Source organism: Vitis vinifera, chromosome 1, assembly GCF_030704535.1.
Source record: "Vitis vinifera cultivar Pinot Noir 40024 chromosome 1, ASM3070453v1".
Lineage (NCBI taxonomy): Eukaryota > Viridiplantae > Streptophyta > Magnoliopsida > Vitales > Vitaceae > Vitis > Vitis vinifera.
Window position 1 is genome coordinate 24,697,601 of NC_081805.1, and position 17,708 is coordinate 24,715,308.

Here is a 17,708-nt window from a genome sequence, read left to right on the forward strand (position 1 = left end):
ACATAATCAACACTAAAACGAATGAACATCATAAGTATTGATATTAGCACTCGATTTAATAAAACATTGCGAATAAAAATTAATGGATAACACCAAATGCGTTATAAAGTTCATGATTACAATTTTTAGGATAACATATACATTCACTTGACAACAAACAAATGACAATATTACCCTTTCAACAACTAATAAGCAAAATATGACTTTAGTGATCTCTTATAGACATCGGATGTTATAAGTTGACAATTAGGAGTTGAAGTTAGTGTGGATTATACTTCTCGACTCAAATAAAGCATTGCGGATATTCTTATAACTTAAAAGTTGTTAAAAAATAATTAATTATATTATGTAAATTTTTATCAATATCAACTTTCATACTTCTTTTCCTCACATAAGGGTTGTCCAATTCTAAGAAACGTGTTGACACGTTACACATTCATCAAATGCATGCTTGTTGTGCACCCATAAATTATTGTTTTGAATCTTATCCCAATTAAATGTATAGGGATTCTTCTTTAGAAGTAACCAATTTATGGATTCCTCTTATCAAACCACTAGAAATATGATTAATATACTTGTGCACATATCCGAGAATATAAACATAAATTTTGAATAATTTTAGAGACCAGTTACACTAACTATATAAGGCCAGTGAACTAATTGTTCAAGAGCATACCAAACAACTCATTCAAAAGGAATTTGAGTATTTCCAATCAACTTTCTTACTTCTTTCTCTCGTTCAAGAGTTGCTCACTTCCAAGAAACATATTGATACATCACACACAATCATATAATGTGTGCACCCATACATTTGAGTTTCAAATCCCTATCCCCATTAAATGCACAAGGAACCCCACTGGTTCTCTCCAAAGCAATTGATATAGGAATTTTTTATATCAAACCATTAGAAATATGATTAACATATTGATGTATATATCTAAGAATAATAATGTGGATTTTGAACAGTATACAAAGCAATTACACCAACTATACAACGCACAAAAAGTGTATAAGATAGTCTCTTGTGAGTCATTTTGAATGTTTCTTTATAACTTGCTTTTTTCCCTGTAAAAAAAATTTCAAATATTTTAATAAATGACAATAAAAAAACAACCATTAAATTTTGTTTTCATAGTTTAAAAAATCCAATAATAATATAATATAACAATGGATTGTTATTTTTAAAGATAAAATTAAAATGAAAAGTAAAAAATGATAAATTTAATTTTTTATCTTTCATTTGATTTGTAAAATATTTTAAAAATAGATTGAAAAATAAAAATATTTAATTTGAAAACCGAAAATAATAATAACTTTCATAGGTTTACATTAAAAAAGTAATAATTCTAAAATATATTTAAAAAATTAGGTATTAATTTTTTTTTTTTGATCTCATATTTTAAATTTTTTGAAAGAATTTTTAAAGATATAAACAACCCTATATTTTTTATATATTAATTTTTATTTTTAAATTTATAAAAATTATTATTACCTCCCATTTTTAAAAAGAAAAAATTTGTTTAAAAAATCTTAATACTAAATTTTTTTAAAATTTATAGAAGTAAAAAAAAATTATTTTAAATTTTGAGGTGTAAACCGGATGTTTCATATATTTTGCTTTCCTTTCCATTAAATAATTTCCACATTAAATAATTTCCACGTCATCAATCTCCAGGGTAATTCTTTTAAAACCCTAATAAAGTATTTGGGCATTTTTGACTCAGAAAATATGCTATCCTTTTAGCAGATGTAGAAACTTGCTAGTTATGGCAGAAAACTTATACGATTTGTTCGATATGGCTTCCTGCAATGCTTGCAATTCCTAGTGCTTAATGGTCTTTACCAAAATCTTTCAGAACTGGTCCAATCATCAAGGAAAGTTCAGGTGACAGACACTTCGAAATTCCTTTGTAGCTTTTTTAATCATAAAGCTTTATGCAAAATATAAGGAATTTAGACCCATTATCACCTCCAACAACCCTATATTGTAATTGTCCTTTTTTTTTTTTTTTTTCTGTCCTTCCCTTGAATCTGCTAGGGTTTCTCGGAATTTAGACCCATTATCACCTCCAACAATCCCTTTATTGTAATTGTCTTTTTTTTTTTTTTTCTGTCCTTCCCTTGAATCTGCTAGGGTTTCTCGGAACCGAACGAGATTAGTCTCGTGGATGTGGAGAAGTTGGGCCGAATTGGGCGCTGGATTTGATTTCTAGGTATTTGATTTCGATTTTGGATGGGGTTATATTTTGTTGTCATTATTTTTAATTTTCTGGGATTCGCTTTAACTGGTCTTATCAAGCATGGATAGAGATGGTTTTGTACTAGTTATTGTGTGAAAAAGTTTCAAGAATTGAACTTCCTTGAAACCGATGTAACCCTTTATTTTTGCTTCTTGTTTCCTCAAAATGTTAGTTTGAGGAATTCGGTTCTTAGATAATTGATCTAATTTTAGGAGACTTTTTTGAAGGGTGTGTTTTTTATTTTATTTTTTAAGGGTTTCAATCCTTTTAGCTTTGACACCGAATCTGGATGTGCTGATTTTTACCTAGTTATGTAATGAAAATTTTCCAAGAATTATATTTCGGGTTTTGAGAAATAGAAACCATCGGCCTAGAAATCTTTTTTTTGGTTATGTGCTCAACGCAGTTCTTGGATTTATTTGGGTTTTTAAAAATAAATATAATTCAGTAGTGTGATTTTGGTCTTTTTTGGTTGCATAGTGTGATAGTTTTCTTTTCTCAAATGGGTTTGTTTCTGGGGTTTTAGAAATTTAAAATCGTATTAACATTTTTTTTTTTGTTCCAATGGAAAATAAAAATAAAGTGAGGGAGGCTATGCTGTTGAGTGAGGTTTCAAATGGGTAATAAAGTGAGGGCACTATGCTGCTGAATGAGGTTTCATATTGCTCTGATTATGCTGCTGAATGAAGTTTCTGTTTATTTTCTTTACTTGTTTGTATGGTCTTGGTTGTTTTGGTTTTCAGAATTTTAGGATAAGGTTCTATCTGTCCTAACTTTTTTAGGTGTTCAACTTAATAATGCATCTCAGTTTTTGATTTTCAGATAACATTCAGGTGCATATAATACATGACAAAATTGTGATTTCTTTATGCTGTTCTCTTCAATCTTCTGAATTTTTATGTTTGATTTGAGTTATTGTTAATTTGAAAAGTTTTGAATTGGGATCTAAAAAATCAACCTTAGCAAGTCTATTACACGGTAACAGGAGAATTAATTCTTTTTGTTTCATTTGTATGATTATCATGCTCATGGTTATGGTGATTGGTTGAAAAATCTTATATGATGATGATGTTGTTTATATAATTCTAGCTTTGGTAAATATACTAGTAATTTTTAAGAACTAGTTTAATTTTTAGAATCTTGTTTTCACTCAGCCTGTTGCCTGTTGCCTCAGGTGGAATGCCTTTCTCCTTTGACAAGACTAATCCTCTCTAACTCTAACCTGAACTTCTGCTTTCTTCATCTCATGCTGTTGCTGCTGCTATTGCCACATTGTCTCATGGAAGCTAGAACACAACCAATGTCTAGCATGTAATTGAAAAGAAAAGTAAAGAAAGGTAAATTTTTTGTATTTTTTTAAAAGCAAAAATCAGAGTTGTTGGGTTTCTGGATTGTGGAGGCACTATAAATAAAGGATTGGAAGAGAAGAATCCAAAGCTCTACATTGACATGGAGGTCAGTATTGAATTCCCTAGTCTATGCTATTGCTTTTGCTTAGTCCAAAATGATAGATTGTTTACTTATTTATTTTCTCTGGGTTTGGTATCTATATTCAGAAACGAGGAGTTGATGCTGGACCTATTGACCTGGACCAGGCTACAGTGACCTTTGAACCGGATCAGGGCGGAGGTGGGGGATTACATGTTCCTGGGAAGGATAGAGTAGTTTTCAGACCTCCTCAGAGGAAATCACTATTAGGTATTTTATAAAATTGAGATGTCTCTCTCTTAGGAAGTGAAACCCCCTTCTTTTTGAAATTGAGAAAAGAAATAAATTAAACCTAGTATTGCCTTGTTGGCTTTCTTGTTGGAAAATTGTATCTTTTTTTTTCCAGCATGAGAGGCAAATGCTTCCCCATGTTTCTTTATTTTCTAGTCCCATGTCTTTTGTTGACTTTGTTGGAGAACTTATACTTTTATCTATGCATTGGATTGGAACTAGGCTGAGGGATTGTGGGTGCTCGTTCATTTCTCCCTTTCTTCTTGTGTTCCTGTACATTTTATTGTTTTTAAAGGTCCTCTCATCTTTCTTTGTAGATTATTCTTTTAATCAATACAAGTATAATTTCTTATCCTCATAAAACATACAGTTTGTTGAACAGTAGAACTGAGCCAAACCAAACCTAGTTTAAAAAACTTGGTTGGTTCCGTTCCAGTTGAAATACATAGGAAGTTGTTTCATTAATAAGTATTTTGATTATTTGCTTCCTGATATATATTTTTTGAATTTTTTTTTATAGGTAAGCTTACTGATATGTAAAATGAAATGTAAAATTAATTGGCTAAACAACCAAGCCCATTTGATAATGAGAGGTCAAGCACTTGGGAAGCCCAAATATTGGGAAAGGAAGTTTCTCATGCATTTGTTGAGGAGAAAATCATTTCCACCCTTTATGGGTTTTTTATTTATTTTTATTTTTAATATTTAATAATAGGCTTCTAGAGTGAATTGTAGGTTGCCAGGTCCTCTCTCTATATTAATGATTATGCCTTTTGGCCTCCCTCTCTAGTCATTGCAGTGTCTGGAACTTGATGCATCTTGTTCCTTGTTAATTTTGGAGTTAATGGTCTCTTTTACCTAGTCTCTAACCATCTTAGTCAACTTGCCCCCTTCAACTGCTGGTGCTTTAAGGACTTGCAAAATGTGTTGCAAGACTTAGAACTTCAGATTGAATGGAGCAACAGTTTTGAATAATTTGTCCTTGTGTGCCTCCTGAGATTCTTTCCCCTTTGTTTAAGATTTCATTGTAAAAGTTAGTAAACTAAGGCCCCTCTGTCCCTTTGCTTGCAAATCTTACAAGCATAATGTATGAAAATTATTTTATATTTATTTTATTACTTGACAATCAGTATGTGGCTATTGAAACAGGGTTAGATGTCCTTGCTGATGCAAAAAGAGGAGGATCTAAGGCTGATGGCGCATTCAAGGTTCCAAGAGAAAAAGGTGCTTCTGTTGTGGCTTCTATGGATGAAGAGGAGAGTTCCTTGTCCTCTGGAATAGACGAAGAAATAAGTACTGTGATTAGTGGTGTGCGTAATGGTTCTGGCAGGCGATATCGTGAAACAGCTGCAAGCGAGGCATCTCATTTAGGTACCTTTTCTTAAAAACATTTTAAAAGAATTTTTGGCTTCTGGTAACTGCTGTTAGCTATTCTGACTTGATGATTGTTAATCATATTGGCAATTCAGTTTATGTTATCAGTCACCTTAAAAGGCTAGATTTTAATCAAATAATAACTATGATTTTCATTCTGTTGGAAGTCAATATGCTCATTGGACTCTTATGGATATTATTTTTTGATCAGAACTCTTATGGATATTATTCAAATAATGAATTGCATAAGTTCACATATTCTGGAAGTTTAGGCCCTCACAGACTAAGGAGATAATGCCCATGTGGTCATGATGTACCAAAATTTTGTCTTTCTAAAATATATTTCTCCATCCTGAGATCATCTGCAAACTGTTTATAATGAAAGGACAGTTATGAGCATCATTAAATGCTAGCCAATCCACAAGTAGTAGTTATCTTTTTATGAAGGCTTATCTGGAATTTTGTTTACATTCTATTTTATGAAAAACTATGTTTAGATTTAAAGAAGTATATACACTGGATACCAAAAAGCTAATACACTAAATATGGCTGCAAAAAAAGAAAAAGAAAAAAAAACGGAAAAAAAAAAGAACACTTTGGAAATTGCAAGTGGGATATAGAGATGCCTAAAATCACTCTCACAAGGGTATTACAAGCCATTGACCCATTATTTGCTTACTGAAAATCATAGTGGGGTAAAACTATCCACAACCGGGGACTTTGGGGGTGCTATGCTCTGGAATAGTAATTGTTGTCTGATCAACATAACTTGATTCCTGAAGGATGTATTTGAGGGGTGACATTCTCCATATCATGGAACAGAATATGCAGGATTTTGTTTTTCATATGTGAATGCTGGACATGATTTTTCACAGTTAGGGAAAGACATGGAGTGGGGGTGTGGAAGGCAATCAGGAGCAGATGAGAGATTTTTAACAGCAAAATCAGTTTCAGGGTGGGAAATGGGAGGAGGGTGAAATTTTAGGAGGATAAGTGGTGCAACGACTTACCCCTTGAAGAGGTTTCTCCTACATTGTATTCCATAGCTATTGCCAAGGATGCTTGGGTAGCTGATGTGTGGGAGTAAGAGAGGTATGGTGGTTTATGGAACCCTCATTTTTCAAGATGGCTCTGTGATTGGGAGCTAGGTGGGATGGAGGATCTCTTTTGGAAGCTTCAAGAGTAGATAATTTGCAAAGATGTAGAGGATAAAATGGTTTGGTTGAACTTGAAGGGTGGTATTTTCAGTAAAATCTCATTACTCTTCTTTGTCCAGCGGTAGAATGGGGACTTCCCCCTCTTGTCTTGTATGGAACCCCTAGATGGCTAGATCCCATGGAGAGTTAGGTTTTTTGCTTGGGAAGTTGTATGGTGAAGGATTTTGACACTGGATCAATTCAATAGAAGGGGGTGGAAGATGCCAAATAGATGCAACTAGCCTACATGTGCAAAGGAGGAGAAGAAACAATTAACTATATTCTCTTTCACTGTTCAAAAGCAGTCATTTTGTGGTAATTGATTTATGCTCTCTTTGGAATAGAGATCATGCAATCCTTTGTATGGAAAGCATTGTTGGACAAACATGGCTCCTTTGTGGGGAAAAAGACGTAGAAAGTTGGAAAGTTGCTCTTTTATGCCTTTTTTGGACCATATGGAAAGAGAAAAATGGGAGGACGATTGAGAATATTGAAAAAGCGCACAGAAAGAATAGGGGAAGTAGTGAGTGAACCATGAAACCTGGAGGTAGATGCTGGTTTGGTGTTGAGAAGAAAACTTTTGAGATTAACATAGAAGAGCAGAAAGGGAGAGTGCGTGGGAAAATCTGTGAGAGAGGCCCTAAGTCTTCTTCATGGATAAGATTTGGAGGGAAAAGTCTATCTTTGTTGCTTGAAGGGGTTGAGACTTGCTGTGTGCTACAGGAAAGAACTCCTTTCAAGAAGTTTTGGTCGGAAGGGGATAGAAACTATAGCCTGGAACTGCGAAGCAACAAAGCAGGGAGATTCCTGTTTTGCGTTGTAAGGGATGTGGAGAACAAAAGGTTCTCCTTGGCTTTTCCAGAAGGTGGGGGGCTCGTTGGAGGCTGGAATCTGCTCGTCAGTAAACTGAAAAGCTTGGGTGTCTCTCCCTTTCAATGGAAAGGTGCTCTACCTCAAGCTCTGCCTAACAGAGGAGTGGACAGAGCCTCCATCCCCCTTCGGGTTTGTCCCGCGCCCCGCGATGCTGTCTGGTTAGAAGCTGATAAAGAATCTCTCGTGAGAAATGAGGAAATGCTGGATAGGTGTCTGATAGGCCTTTGGAAGGGAGACTCGGACCGCCTCCCTGATCCCGTTTCCTTCGGGGCTTGGGCGAAAAATACCTGGCTCCTAGAAGGGAACCTCTGGCTGTCTAACATGAGGGAAAACCTATTGTTTTTGGAATTTGAGTTTGCGGACGAAGCTGAGAGGGTGCTTAATTTAGGGGAGAAAAGCTTTAGAGGAAGAAGCTTCCACCTTGAAAAATGGAAGCCTTCAGTGGGCTGCCTTAAGGAAGACAACGGGGATTCGCGCCTTGTATGGGTCAAAATTTTAGGTCTCCCCCTGCACCTATGGGGAAGAAGCCTATTCAAGAGGTTTGGGGACTCTTGTGGAAGATTTGTGGCTGTGGATGAAAACACAGCCGAACGTCGGAATCTCAAGTGGGCCAGGATCCTCATCGAAACCAGAGACTGGCATCACCCAAGTTCTCTGCAAGTGGTCGCCGACTCCTCTTGTTTCGCTCTGCAGCTCTGGTGGGAAGAAGAACCCCGCATCTCCACTGTGCTCCCTTCCCAGGGGTCTGGTGTTTGGAAGCGCAAGGATGACGAAGGGTCCCACTCACGCGCCGAGGGGAGCGTGGGCTTTCCGCCCTCTTCCTCAGCCCCTTCGCAGCCTGAAAAGCCGCCCCCGCAGCCTGAAAAGCTGCCTCCGCAGCCTATAAAGCTGTCTCCGCCGGCTTTGGGGAGAGACGACGCCTCAGACAAGTCAATGTCAACTGCCCACCAGGCCCTTGCCTGCGATTTGGATTTGGGCCTTGGTCTGGACTCCTCGGCCCACCCGAACCTGGCCTGCCCCATTGGGCCTGGGCTAGGGAAGGCCCAGTCTCTGGGAAACACTTATATACCCCTTGGCCCAATTTCTTCCAGTGACTTAGGGCTGGGAACCCCTTCCCGCTCCCCGCGCCGGAGGAGAGGACTCTCCGCTGAGAGCCCCCAGTTGGAAGCGCCGTCCCATTTGGAAGTAACGTCGGCAAATGACCTCCCTCCCACTGCCGAAGGCCGCAATCTTCAAGGTATGCTCTTGCCCCCTCCACCCCCCTTGAATGGGATGCCTTCTTCTCCTTCTTCTACTCCATTCTTGGTTACGGGATCCGAGAGGGAAAGGGGATGCTCTGGACAGTCGGATCCGACGTCAAGAGAGACTGAAGAGACGCCGATTCCTCTGTCCTTGATGCTTAGAGATGGGTCGACAGTGGTCCTGAGGCCCGATTTTGCGGCGAAGCAGAAGGACCACATGGATATCTCCCCGCGCGAAGAAGTTTGGTCAGAGGAGGAGATTTCCAATCTCTTCCATTTTAGCAAAGTCTTGGGAATGCCTGTCGAAGGACACGAGGTTGAAATTCTGAATTTACTTGAGAAATTGAAGCTGAGGACGGGAAATAGCACCCTTTGCAAGCGACGAAAGAAGAAAAAATCTTGCACCACCCGTTTCGAAAGAGAGTTAAAAAGGTTGGAATGCTCTGTTAGTTATGGGGAGACTTCAGGGTTAGCCAAAAAGTCCGGCCACAATTCCTGGGATTTGGTTCCAGTTGACTAATGAGAATTAAAATTCTCTGTTGGAATGTTCGTGGGCTTAATGACTCAGAGAAAAGAAAGTTGATCAAGGGCGTGGTAAGGAACCAAAAACCAGATTTGGTTTGCCTTTTGGAGACGAAGGTGAAAGAGATGTCTCAGCAAATGGTCAACAGTGTGGGCATTGGAAGATTTCTTAATTGGGCCTCTGTAGATGCTAGGGGTGCGGCAGGAGGTCTCCTGCTCCTCTGGGACAACAGAGTATTGGAGAACTTGGAGGTAGAAAGAGGGGGGTACTCTATCTCTATCCGTTTCAGAAACTGTGTCGATGGTTTCACTTGGATTTTTTCTGGGGTATATGGGCCGGTGATTAGCAGTGAAAAGGAGGATTTTTGGGAGGAACTTAGTGCCTTCCGTGGCCTCTGGGAGGACCCCTGGTGCTTAGGAGGGGACTTCAATGCTGTTAGATTCCCAGAGGAAAGAAGGAACTCCCTTAGGCTCACAACTGAAATGAGAAGATTCTCAGAGGTTATAGGGGAATTGGGGCTAAAGGAGCTTCCTCTGGCTGGAGGCCCTTACACTTGGATAGGGGGTTTGAACTCTCAAGCTGCCTCTAGACTGGACCGTTTTCTGTTTTCGGACCAGTGGGAAGACCACTTCTCCGCCATCACCCAAGCTGCTCTCCCTCGTTTGATTTTTGACCATAGTCCTATAGTCCTTCAAGCTGGAGGATTCTCCTCAGGCAAAAGCCCTTTCCGGTTTGAAAATATGTGGCTAAAAATTGATGGTTTCCAAGACCTAGTCCGAAGCTGGTGGAATGGGTATTCTGTTGATGGTTCTAGTAGCCACTGCATTGCCGAGAAGCTCAAGGCGCTCAAGAAGGACTTGAAGAACTGGAACAAGGAGGTGATAGGCAATGTCTCTCTCAATAGAGCAGAAGCCTTCTCTCGCCTGCAGCGTTGGGAGTCCAGGGAGAATGACGGCCCCCTCACTGCTAGCGAAGTAGAGGCTAAAAATCAAGCTCTTGAGGACTACAAGAAATGGGCTCTGTTGGAAGAAACTTCTTGGAGACAGAAGTCAAGAGAAATTTGGCTAAAAGAAGGCGACAAGAACACCAAATACTTCCACAAAATGGCCAATGCTAGGGCAAGGAAGAACTTCATGTCTAAAATTAGAATAAATGAGGTCACTCTCTCTTCTAGTGATGACTTAAAAGAAGGCGTTTGTAGGGCCTATAAATCCCTCCTCTCAGAACCAGGGGATTGGAGGCCTAATATCAATGGCCTTAACTTCAAGGAGCTGGGAGAAGGCTTGGCCAGAAGCCTAGAAGTTGAGTTTTCTGAGGAGGAAATCTATGCAGCCCTAAGCAGCTGCTGTGGCAACAAAGCTCCAGGCCCGGACGGTTTTACAATGGCCTTTTGGTTGTTTTGCTGGGATGTTGTCAAATCAGAAATTTTGGAGCTCTTCAGAGAGTTTCACCTCCATGGGACCTTCCAGAGAAGTTTGAACTCCACGTTTCTTTTGCTCATTCCCAAAAAGGAAGGGGCTGAAGACCTAAGAGAATTCAGACCAATCAGCTTGGTAGGGAGTGTATACAAACTACTAGCCAAAGTCCTTGCTAATAGGCTGAAATCAGTGATGGGAGAGGTGATATCTGATTCGCAGCAAGCTTTCGTCCATGGGAGACAGATTCTAGACGCTGTTCTTATCGCCAACGAAGCCCTTGATTCTAGATTAAAAGACAACGTGCCGGGCCTCCTCCTTAAATTGGACATTGAGAAGGCTTTTGACCATGTAAATTGGAACTTCCTCATAGATGTGATGTCTAGAATGGGATTTGGGCACAAATGGATCAATTGGATGAAATGGTGTTGGTCCACGGCCTCATTCTCGATCCTCATCAATGGGTGCCCCACGGGCTTCTTCCGTAGTTCTAGGGGATTGAGGCAAGGCGACCCTCTCTCCCCCTACCTCTTTCTTTTTGCCATGGAAGCTCTTAGCCAGCTGCTGTCACGTGCAAGAAATGAGGGCTTTTTTTCTGGCTTCAAAGTGGGAGGAAGAGGCAGAGAGGGGCTGATCGTTTCCCATCTCCTATTCGCCGATGATACCTTAATCTTCTGCGACGCCGATGCAGTTCAGTTGCAATACCTTAGCTGGACCTTCATGTGGTTTGAGGCGATTTCAGGGCTAAAAGTCAATTTGAGCAAGTCTGAGGCCATCCTAGTGGGGGAGTGCCCCCCCATGGAGTCCCTCGTCTCAATTTTGGGATGTAAGATTGGATGTTTACCTACTTCCTACCTGGGTCTTCCCCTTGGAGCCCTCTACAAATCCACTAGTGCGTGGGATGCAGTGGAAGAAAGATTCAGGAAAAGATTGTCTCTCTGGAAAAGGCAATACCTTTCCAAAGGTGGCCGTCTAACCTTATTAAAAAGCACCCTCTCTAGCCTCCCAACCTACTTTCTCTCTCTCTTTGTGATCCCGAAGAGAGTTTGTGCAAGACTCGAAAAAATCCAAAGGGATTTCTTATGGGGAGGGGGCGCTTTAGAAAACAAACCTCACTTGGTGTGTTGGAAGGTTATTTGTGCCGCTAAAAAGGATGGAGGCTTGGGCATACGCAACCTAGCTATTTTTAATAAGGCCCTTCTTGGTAAGTGGTTGTGGAGATTTGCCAATGAGAACGACTCCCTTTGGAAGCAAATTATCTCTAGTAAATATGACCTTCAAGATGGGGGATGGTGCTCAAAAGGTGGTAGAGATCGCTATGGGGTGGGTGTTTGGAAGGCCATCAGAAACGGTTGGGAAGACTTTCGATCTCACTCCCGCTTTCTTGTAGGGGATGGCACCAGAGTGAAGTTTTGGAAGGACTTGTGGTGTGAAAATCAATCTCTGGAAGAAGCTTTTCCCATCTTATTTAATCTCTCAGTCAACAAAGAAGGCTTGGTTGCTGAGGCCTGGGAGGAGGACGGAGCTGGGGGTAGCTGGGGACCTCGTTTCAACAGACACCTCAATGATTGGGAGGTGGGAGAAGTGAAAAACTTATTAAGCAAGCTTCATCCTTTGGCTATTAGAAGAGGTGTGGATGACTCGCTCAGGTGGAAAGCAAATAAGAATGGGACCTTCTCTGTTAAGTGTTTTTATAGCTCACTCTCAATGGGCATCAACCACCCCTTCCCAGTCAGTACTATCTGGACGTCCTGGGCTCCAACCAGGGCTAGTTTCTTTGGTTGGGAGGCGGCTTGGAACAGACTACTCACCACTGATCGCCTAAAGAGATTTGGTTGGAACATCCCCAACAGGTGCTTCTTGTGTAAAAATGAGGAGGAGTCTATTGATCACCTTCTCCTGTTTTGTGAGAAGGCCAGAATGTTATGGTATCTAACCTTCTCCCTTTTTGGGGTGCAATGGGTGATGCACTCCTCTGTGAAAAGGAATCTCCTGGGATGGTATGGATCTTTTGTGGGCAAGAAAAGGGAGAAAGCATGGAAAACTGCCCCCCTTTGCCTAATGTGGACTATTTGGAAAGAAAGGAATAGAAGAGCCTTCGATGATGTGGAAAGAAACGATCAAGATATCAAATCCATTTTTTTGTACACTTTTGTGAATTGGGCTAGGGTATATATTAAGGATCATACTTTATCGTTGTTTGATTTTGTAAACTGGTTAGCCACCAAGTAAGGGTCAGAACCTTTTGTTTCTTGATCCTTTGTATCTTGGTATACTTCGTGTATACTCTCTTTAGCCTTTTGGCTTTTAATGAATTTCCTTTATCTATCAAAAAAGAATATTGAAAAAGCGCAGGAAACTATCAAACAATATTTTATGTTTAATTTTTAGGAATGGGTGAAGGTGTATGTAGAAGATTGCCCTTTGTCCATCTTACACTTTGTTGATTGGTTGAGCTCTAGCCTCTAGGTAGTGGGTGGTAGCTGGTTTTTTTTTTCTTTTTCTTTTCTTTTCCCCGTTTACTGTGACTATGTGGGGCCTTTTGGTACCCTTGTATACATCATGTATTGTTAGGCATTGTCTCATTTGATGAATATATTTTTCTTTGTCTATTAAAAAAAAAAATCAAATAGGTGGACTAGAGCTTCAATTTTTTAGGATTTAAGGAGGGAAACAAGAAATAAATTCTAGCAACAGGCAAATAAGAAACCTTAGTCGCCATCTTTTGGCACTTCTAATGCAAGCCCTTTATTTACCTATTAAGAAAAAAAAAAAAGGAAACCTTAGTCTTACTAAGGCACTTCTAAAGGGAAAGTAATGGAGTCTCATTATTGAAAATTACGAGGTGTGTAAAAAATTTAATATCATTCATTATTAAGCATTAATGTCATTGTACATCAATTGATGATGTTAGAAAACTCTAAAATCTAAAAATGGTACCTGACTTATATGGTAACTTATTAGGACTCTTATTTTTTTTCATAGAACTCCTAAATCTTCCAAGTAATGGAATTAAAAAGGAAAATAGAAACTTTCTTGTTTAGAATTAGAAACTTCTTTTTTTTTGGATAAGTGAAAGCAATTGTATTAAGAAAGCCTAAAGAATACTTAAACTCTACAAAAACTTCTTGTAATAAGAATTTCTAATAAAGAACACTTTTAGATTTTAAGAAAGTCTAAAAGTGTTCTTTATTAGAAATTCTTATTACAAGAAGTTTTTATAGAGTTTAAGTATTCTTTAGATTTTAAGAAAGGGCTTTGGACCAAGTGTCTTACTGGGATAATCAGGAGCGACTAAGAGTTTTAAACGAGCAGGAGTTAGAGGCGAGAAAGGAGGCTAGGGAGGATTTCAAGAAATGGGCGCTTATGGAGGAGATTTTGTGGAGACAAAAATCAAGAGAAACTTGGTTGAAGGAAGACGATAAAAACACGGGATTTTTTCACAAGATGGCAAATTCTAATAGAAGGAGGAATTGCTTGAAAAAAATTAAAGTCAATGGCACTTGGCTGTCAGAAGATCATGATATTCAAAGGGGAGTGGTGAGGGCCTTTCAGAATCTATTATCGGATCCAGGTGGTTGGTGCCCTTGTTTGAACAGTCTTGAGTTTGACAGTATTGGGGTTGAGGAGGCAGCCAGGTTGGAGGAGATGTTTTCTGTGGAAGAGGTGTCTTCGGCTCTTTCAGAACTGAATGGGGATAAGGCCCTTGGTCCGGATGGGTTTTCCCTTGCATTCTGGCAATTTTGTTGGGATTTCGTCAAAGATGAGATTATGAGTTTTTTCAAAGATTTTTTTGAGAGGGGAAAACTCGTCAGAAGCCTGAACACCACCTTCCTAGTTTTAATCCCAAAAAAGGGCGAGGCTGAAGATTTGAGCGATTTTAGACCCATCAGTTTGGTGGGAGGTCTTTACAAGCTGCTTGCAAAGGTCTTAGCCAATAGATTGAAAAAGGTAGCGAGAAAGGTGGTGTCTTCAACCCAAAATGCCTTTATTGAAGGTAGGCAAATTCTTGATGCTGCGTTAATAGCCAATGAGGTCATAGGCTCCTTGCTGAAAAGAAAGGAAAGTGGGGTATTGTGTAAATTGGATTTAGAGAAGGCCTACGATCGTATTAATTGAGATTTTTTCTTGTCAGTGATGCAAAAAATGGGTTTTGGGGAGAAATGGGCTAGGTGGATTAGATGGTGCATATCCACTGCCTCGTTTTCTGTTCTGGTTAACGGTTCTCCAACCGGTTTTTTCCGGAGCACTAGGGGGTTAAGGCAAGGAGATCCCCTCTCCCCTTACCTTTTTGTTTTAGGAATGGAAGCTTTAAGTAGCCTCATTAACAGAGCAGTGAGAGGGGGTTTTCTATCAGGCTGTAGGATAAGGGGAAGGGAAGGCGTTGGGATCCAAGTTTCGCACCTGCTGTTCGCTAATGATATGCTGGTCTTTTGTGAGGATTCCCAAGAGCAATTGGCTTTTTTAAGTTGGTTATTACTGTGGTTTGAAGCCACTTTTGGTCTGCATATTAATTTGAACAAAAGTGAAATTTTGCCAGTGGGTAGAGTGGAGAATGCTGAGTTATTGGCTGTTGAGCTTGGCTGCAAAGTGGGATCTCTCCCTTCCACTTATTTGGGGCTCCCTTTGGGTGCTTCGCATAAGTCAATGATGGTTTGGGACGGAGTGGAAGAGAGGATGCAGAAGAGACTTGCCTTGTGGAAGAGGCAGTTCATTTCTAAGGGTGGAAGAATCACTCTCATTCGAAGCACTTTGGCGAGCATGCCAACCTACCTTATGTCCTTATTATGTATGCCAAGAGTGGTTAAATTAAGACTTGAGAAAATTCAAAGGGATTTTCTTTGGGGAGGGGGAACGTTGGAGAAGAGGCCCCATCTTGTAAAGTGGGTTGTTGTTTGCTCTCATAAAAAGAAGGGTGGATTGGGGATTAGAAATCTTTCTACTCTCAATAGGGCCCTTTTGTGCAAATGGAGTTGACATTTTGCGGTTGAAAGGGATTCCTATTGGAAGCTTATAATTAGTAAGAAGTTTGGGGTTGAAAGAGGATGGTGGAGTACTCGCGGGGTTAGGGAGGGCTATGGGGTGGGGCTTTGGAAGGAAATCAATAAGGAAGGTTTGTTGCTGCTCAACAATGTTTCATTCTCGGTGGGGGATAGCAAAAGGGTGAGGATTTGGAAAGATATTTGGTGCGGGAACATTTCCCTTTGCGAGGCCTTTCCCTCCTTGTTTGATTTAGCGGTTTCTAAAGATGCGTGGGTAGCGGACTGTTGGGATTCAATGGGGGAAGAGGGAGGGTGGACTCCTCGCTTCCTTAGACCTTTCAATGATTGGGAGGTGGAGGAGGTGGAGAGATTCCTTTCGACCATTCAAGGAAAGAGGCTGAATGCTGATGTGGAGGATAGGATGGTGTGGAAAGAGACAAAAAATGAGATTTTCATTGTAAAGTCCCTTTATAATTCTCTTGATCATAGTTGTGCAGTCCCGTTTCCGTGGAACATTACTTGAAGTCCGTATGTTCCTACAAAAGTGAGTTTTTTTGCTTGGGAAGCTTCATGGGGGAGGGTTCTTACTCGAGGAGGGGCTGGATTTTAGCTAACAGATGTTCCTTGTGTTGTGCTGAAGAGGAGACGATAAATCACATTCTTGTTCATTGTTCTAAGGCGAAGGTTTTGTGGGATCTCGTGTTTTCTTTATTTGGTATTAATTGGGTCCTTCCGTTTACGGTTAGAGACACTCTTTTAGGTTGGTATGCTTCCTTTAAGGACAAGAAGCATAGAAAGGTTTGGCGGACAATTCCTCTTTGCTTATTTTGGACGGTTTGGAAGGAAAGAAATATGATAGTTTTTGATAATGAGGTCCTGTCGATTCAAAGATTGAAAAATTCATTTGTTTGTAATATCTTTTCCTGGGCTAAATCTTCTATAGTTGTAGGCCCTTTAACTTTGTTTACCTTTGTGGACTGGTTGGGTTCTTGTTGAGGGCCGGTGAGTGCTTGTCCCTTTTTGTTTTTAGGTGACGCTTGTATACTCCCTGTATGCTCTGGGTCGCCTTTCAAACACTCTATCTAATATATCCTTGTGCGTTTATCTATCAAAAAAAGATTTTAAGAAAGACTAATGAAGACTTTAAAAAAAATTATTATAGAAAATAGAAAGTCTAGAAATACAAGACTTCTTTTTAGGAGAAATTTCTAAGAAAAAAACTTCCCAAATTCTAAGTGTAACTCAAATAGCAATAATAAGGACCTAAAAGACTGCAAAATACCTAAATGCCTTTGATAGAATAATTTAAGATTCCTTTATTTCCTTTCATTCAATTCTTGTGTAGATCTTGGAGATTCATCCCTATCATGAGTTCTCTTATATTGATGCATTCCACACAATTGCATGTGCCTTTTACTTTCTTGTTGAGGGTTTATTACATATGGGTAAAAATTTTTCTATTCGATTCTATCTTTCTCCCCAAAGCAAAGTTTTCTCCTTTGTAATTGTTTTTCTTTTATCTCTGCAATGCAGAAAGTAATGTGACTCAAGAAGGAGCAGTCAGTGACACATTTGAAACTCATCGCTCAAATGAACGCATGCCTTCTGAAGTAAGTTTTCCTTATCATAGTTCTTTGTATTGTTATTATAGTTATCATTGTCAATTTTAGTTATAATGATATGTAGTAATAATAATTTAGTTATAATTATACTGATAATGGTTTTTCATCATCATTATAATTATTACTAAAATCATTATTATTATTAGTAATTGTAGTATGGTAGTAGAAGTAATTCTATATGTTGCATATGGCTGTAATTTATAGTTATAAATTATCACTGATGTATTCATGATGTTGCTTTTCAACTGAAGAGTCCAGCTACTTCTTCTGGAAGTTCCCGCAGTTCTTGGTCTAGGAGTTCTAGGTATGAAAGGGATAATCGCAATAGTGAGAGGAGAGATTACAAGGATGACACTAGAAGTGAAAACAGGAGGGTAAGACACAGATATGATTATGATGATAGAGAGCAGAATCGTGAAGGGGAAGCACGTGGTCGGTATGCGCAGGAGTATAATGGGCAGTATGGAAGAAAACGAAGTAAATATGAAGTCTCTAGGAGGACTCCTGGTATGTGATATTTTTC

The 17,708-nt window shown here is 39.5% G+C and overlaps 1 protein-coding gene across 3 annotated transcripts in view; it reads left to right on the top strand.

The window, feature by feature from the left end:
• Positions 1-1,711: 1,711 nt before the first annotated feature.
• LOC100261447 (pre-mRNA-splicing factor ATP-dependent RNA helicase DEAH7) overlaps positions 1,712-17,708 on the top strand; it is a 34,575-nt gene continuing 18,578 nt past the window's right edge. The window contains exons 1-7 of one of the 3 annotated variants that reach the window (XM_010657213.2): positions 1,712-1,885; positions 2,135-2,213; positions 3,415-3,695; positions 3,797-3,938; positions 5,109-5,330; positions 17,097-17,173; positions 17,437-17,692. In XM_010657213.2, coding sequence (XP_010655515.1) covers positions 3,690-3,695; positions 3,797-3,938; positions 5,109-5,330; positions 17,097-17,173; positions 17,437-17,692 — 703 coding nt within the window. In that variant the 5' untranslated portion in view covers positions 1,712-1,885; positions 2,135-2,213; positions 3,415-3,689. The remainder of the gene's footprint in view (positions 1,886-2,134; positions 2,214-3,414; positions 3,696-3,796; positions 3,939-5,108; positions 5,331-17,096; positions 17,174-17,436; positions 17,693-17,708) is intronic. The other 2 variants (XM_010657220.2, XM_002264919.4) reach the window with 2 other exon arrangements.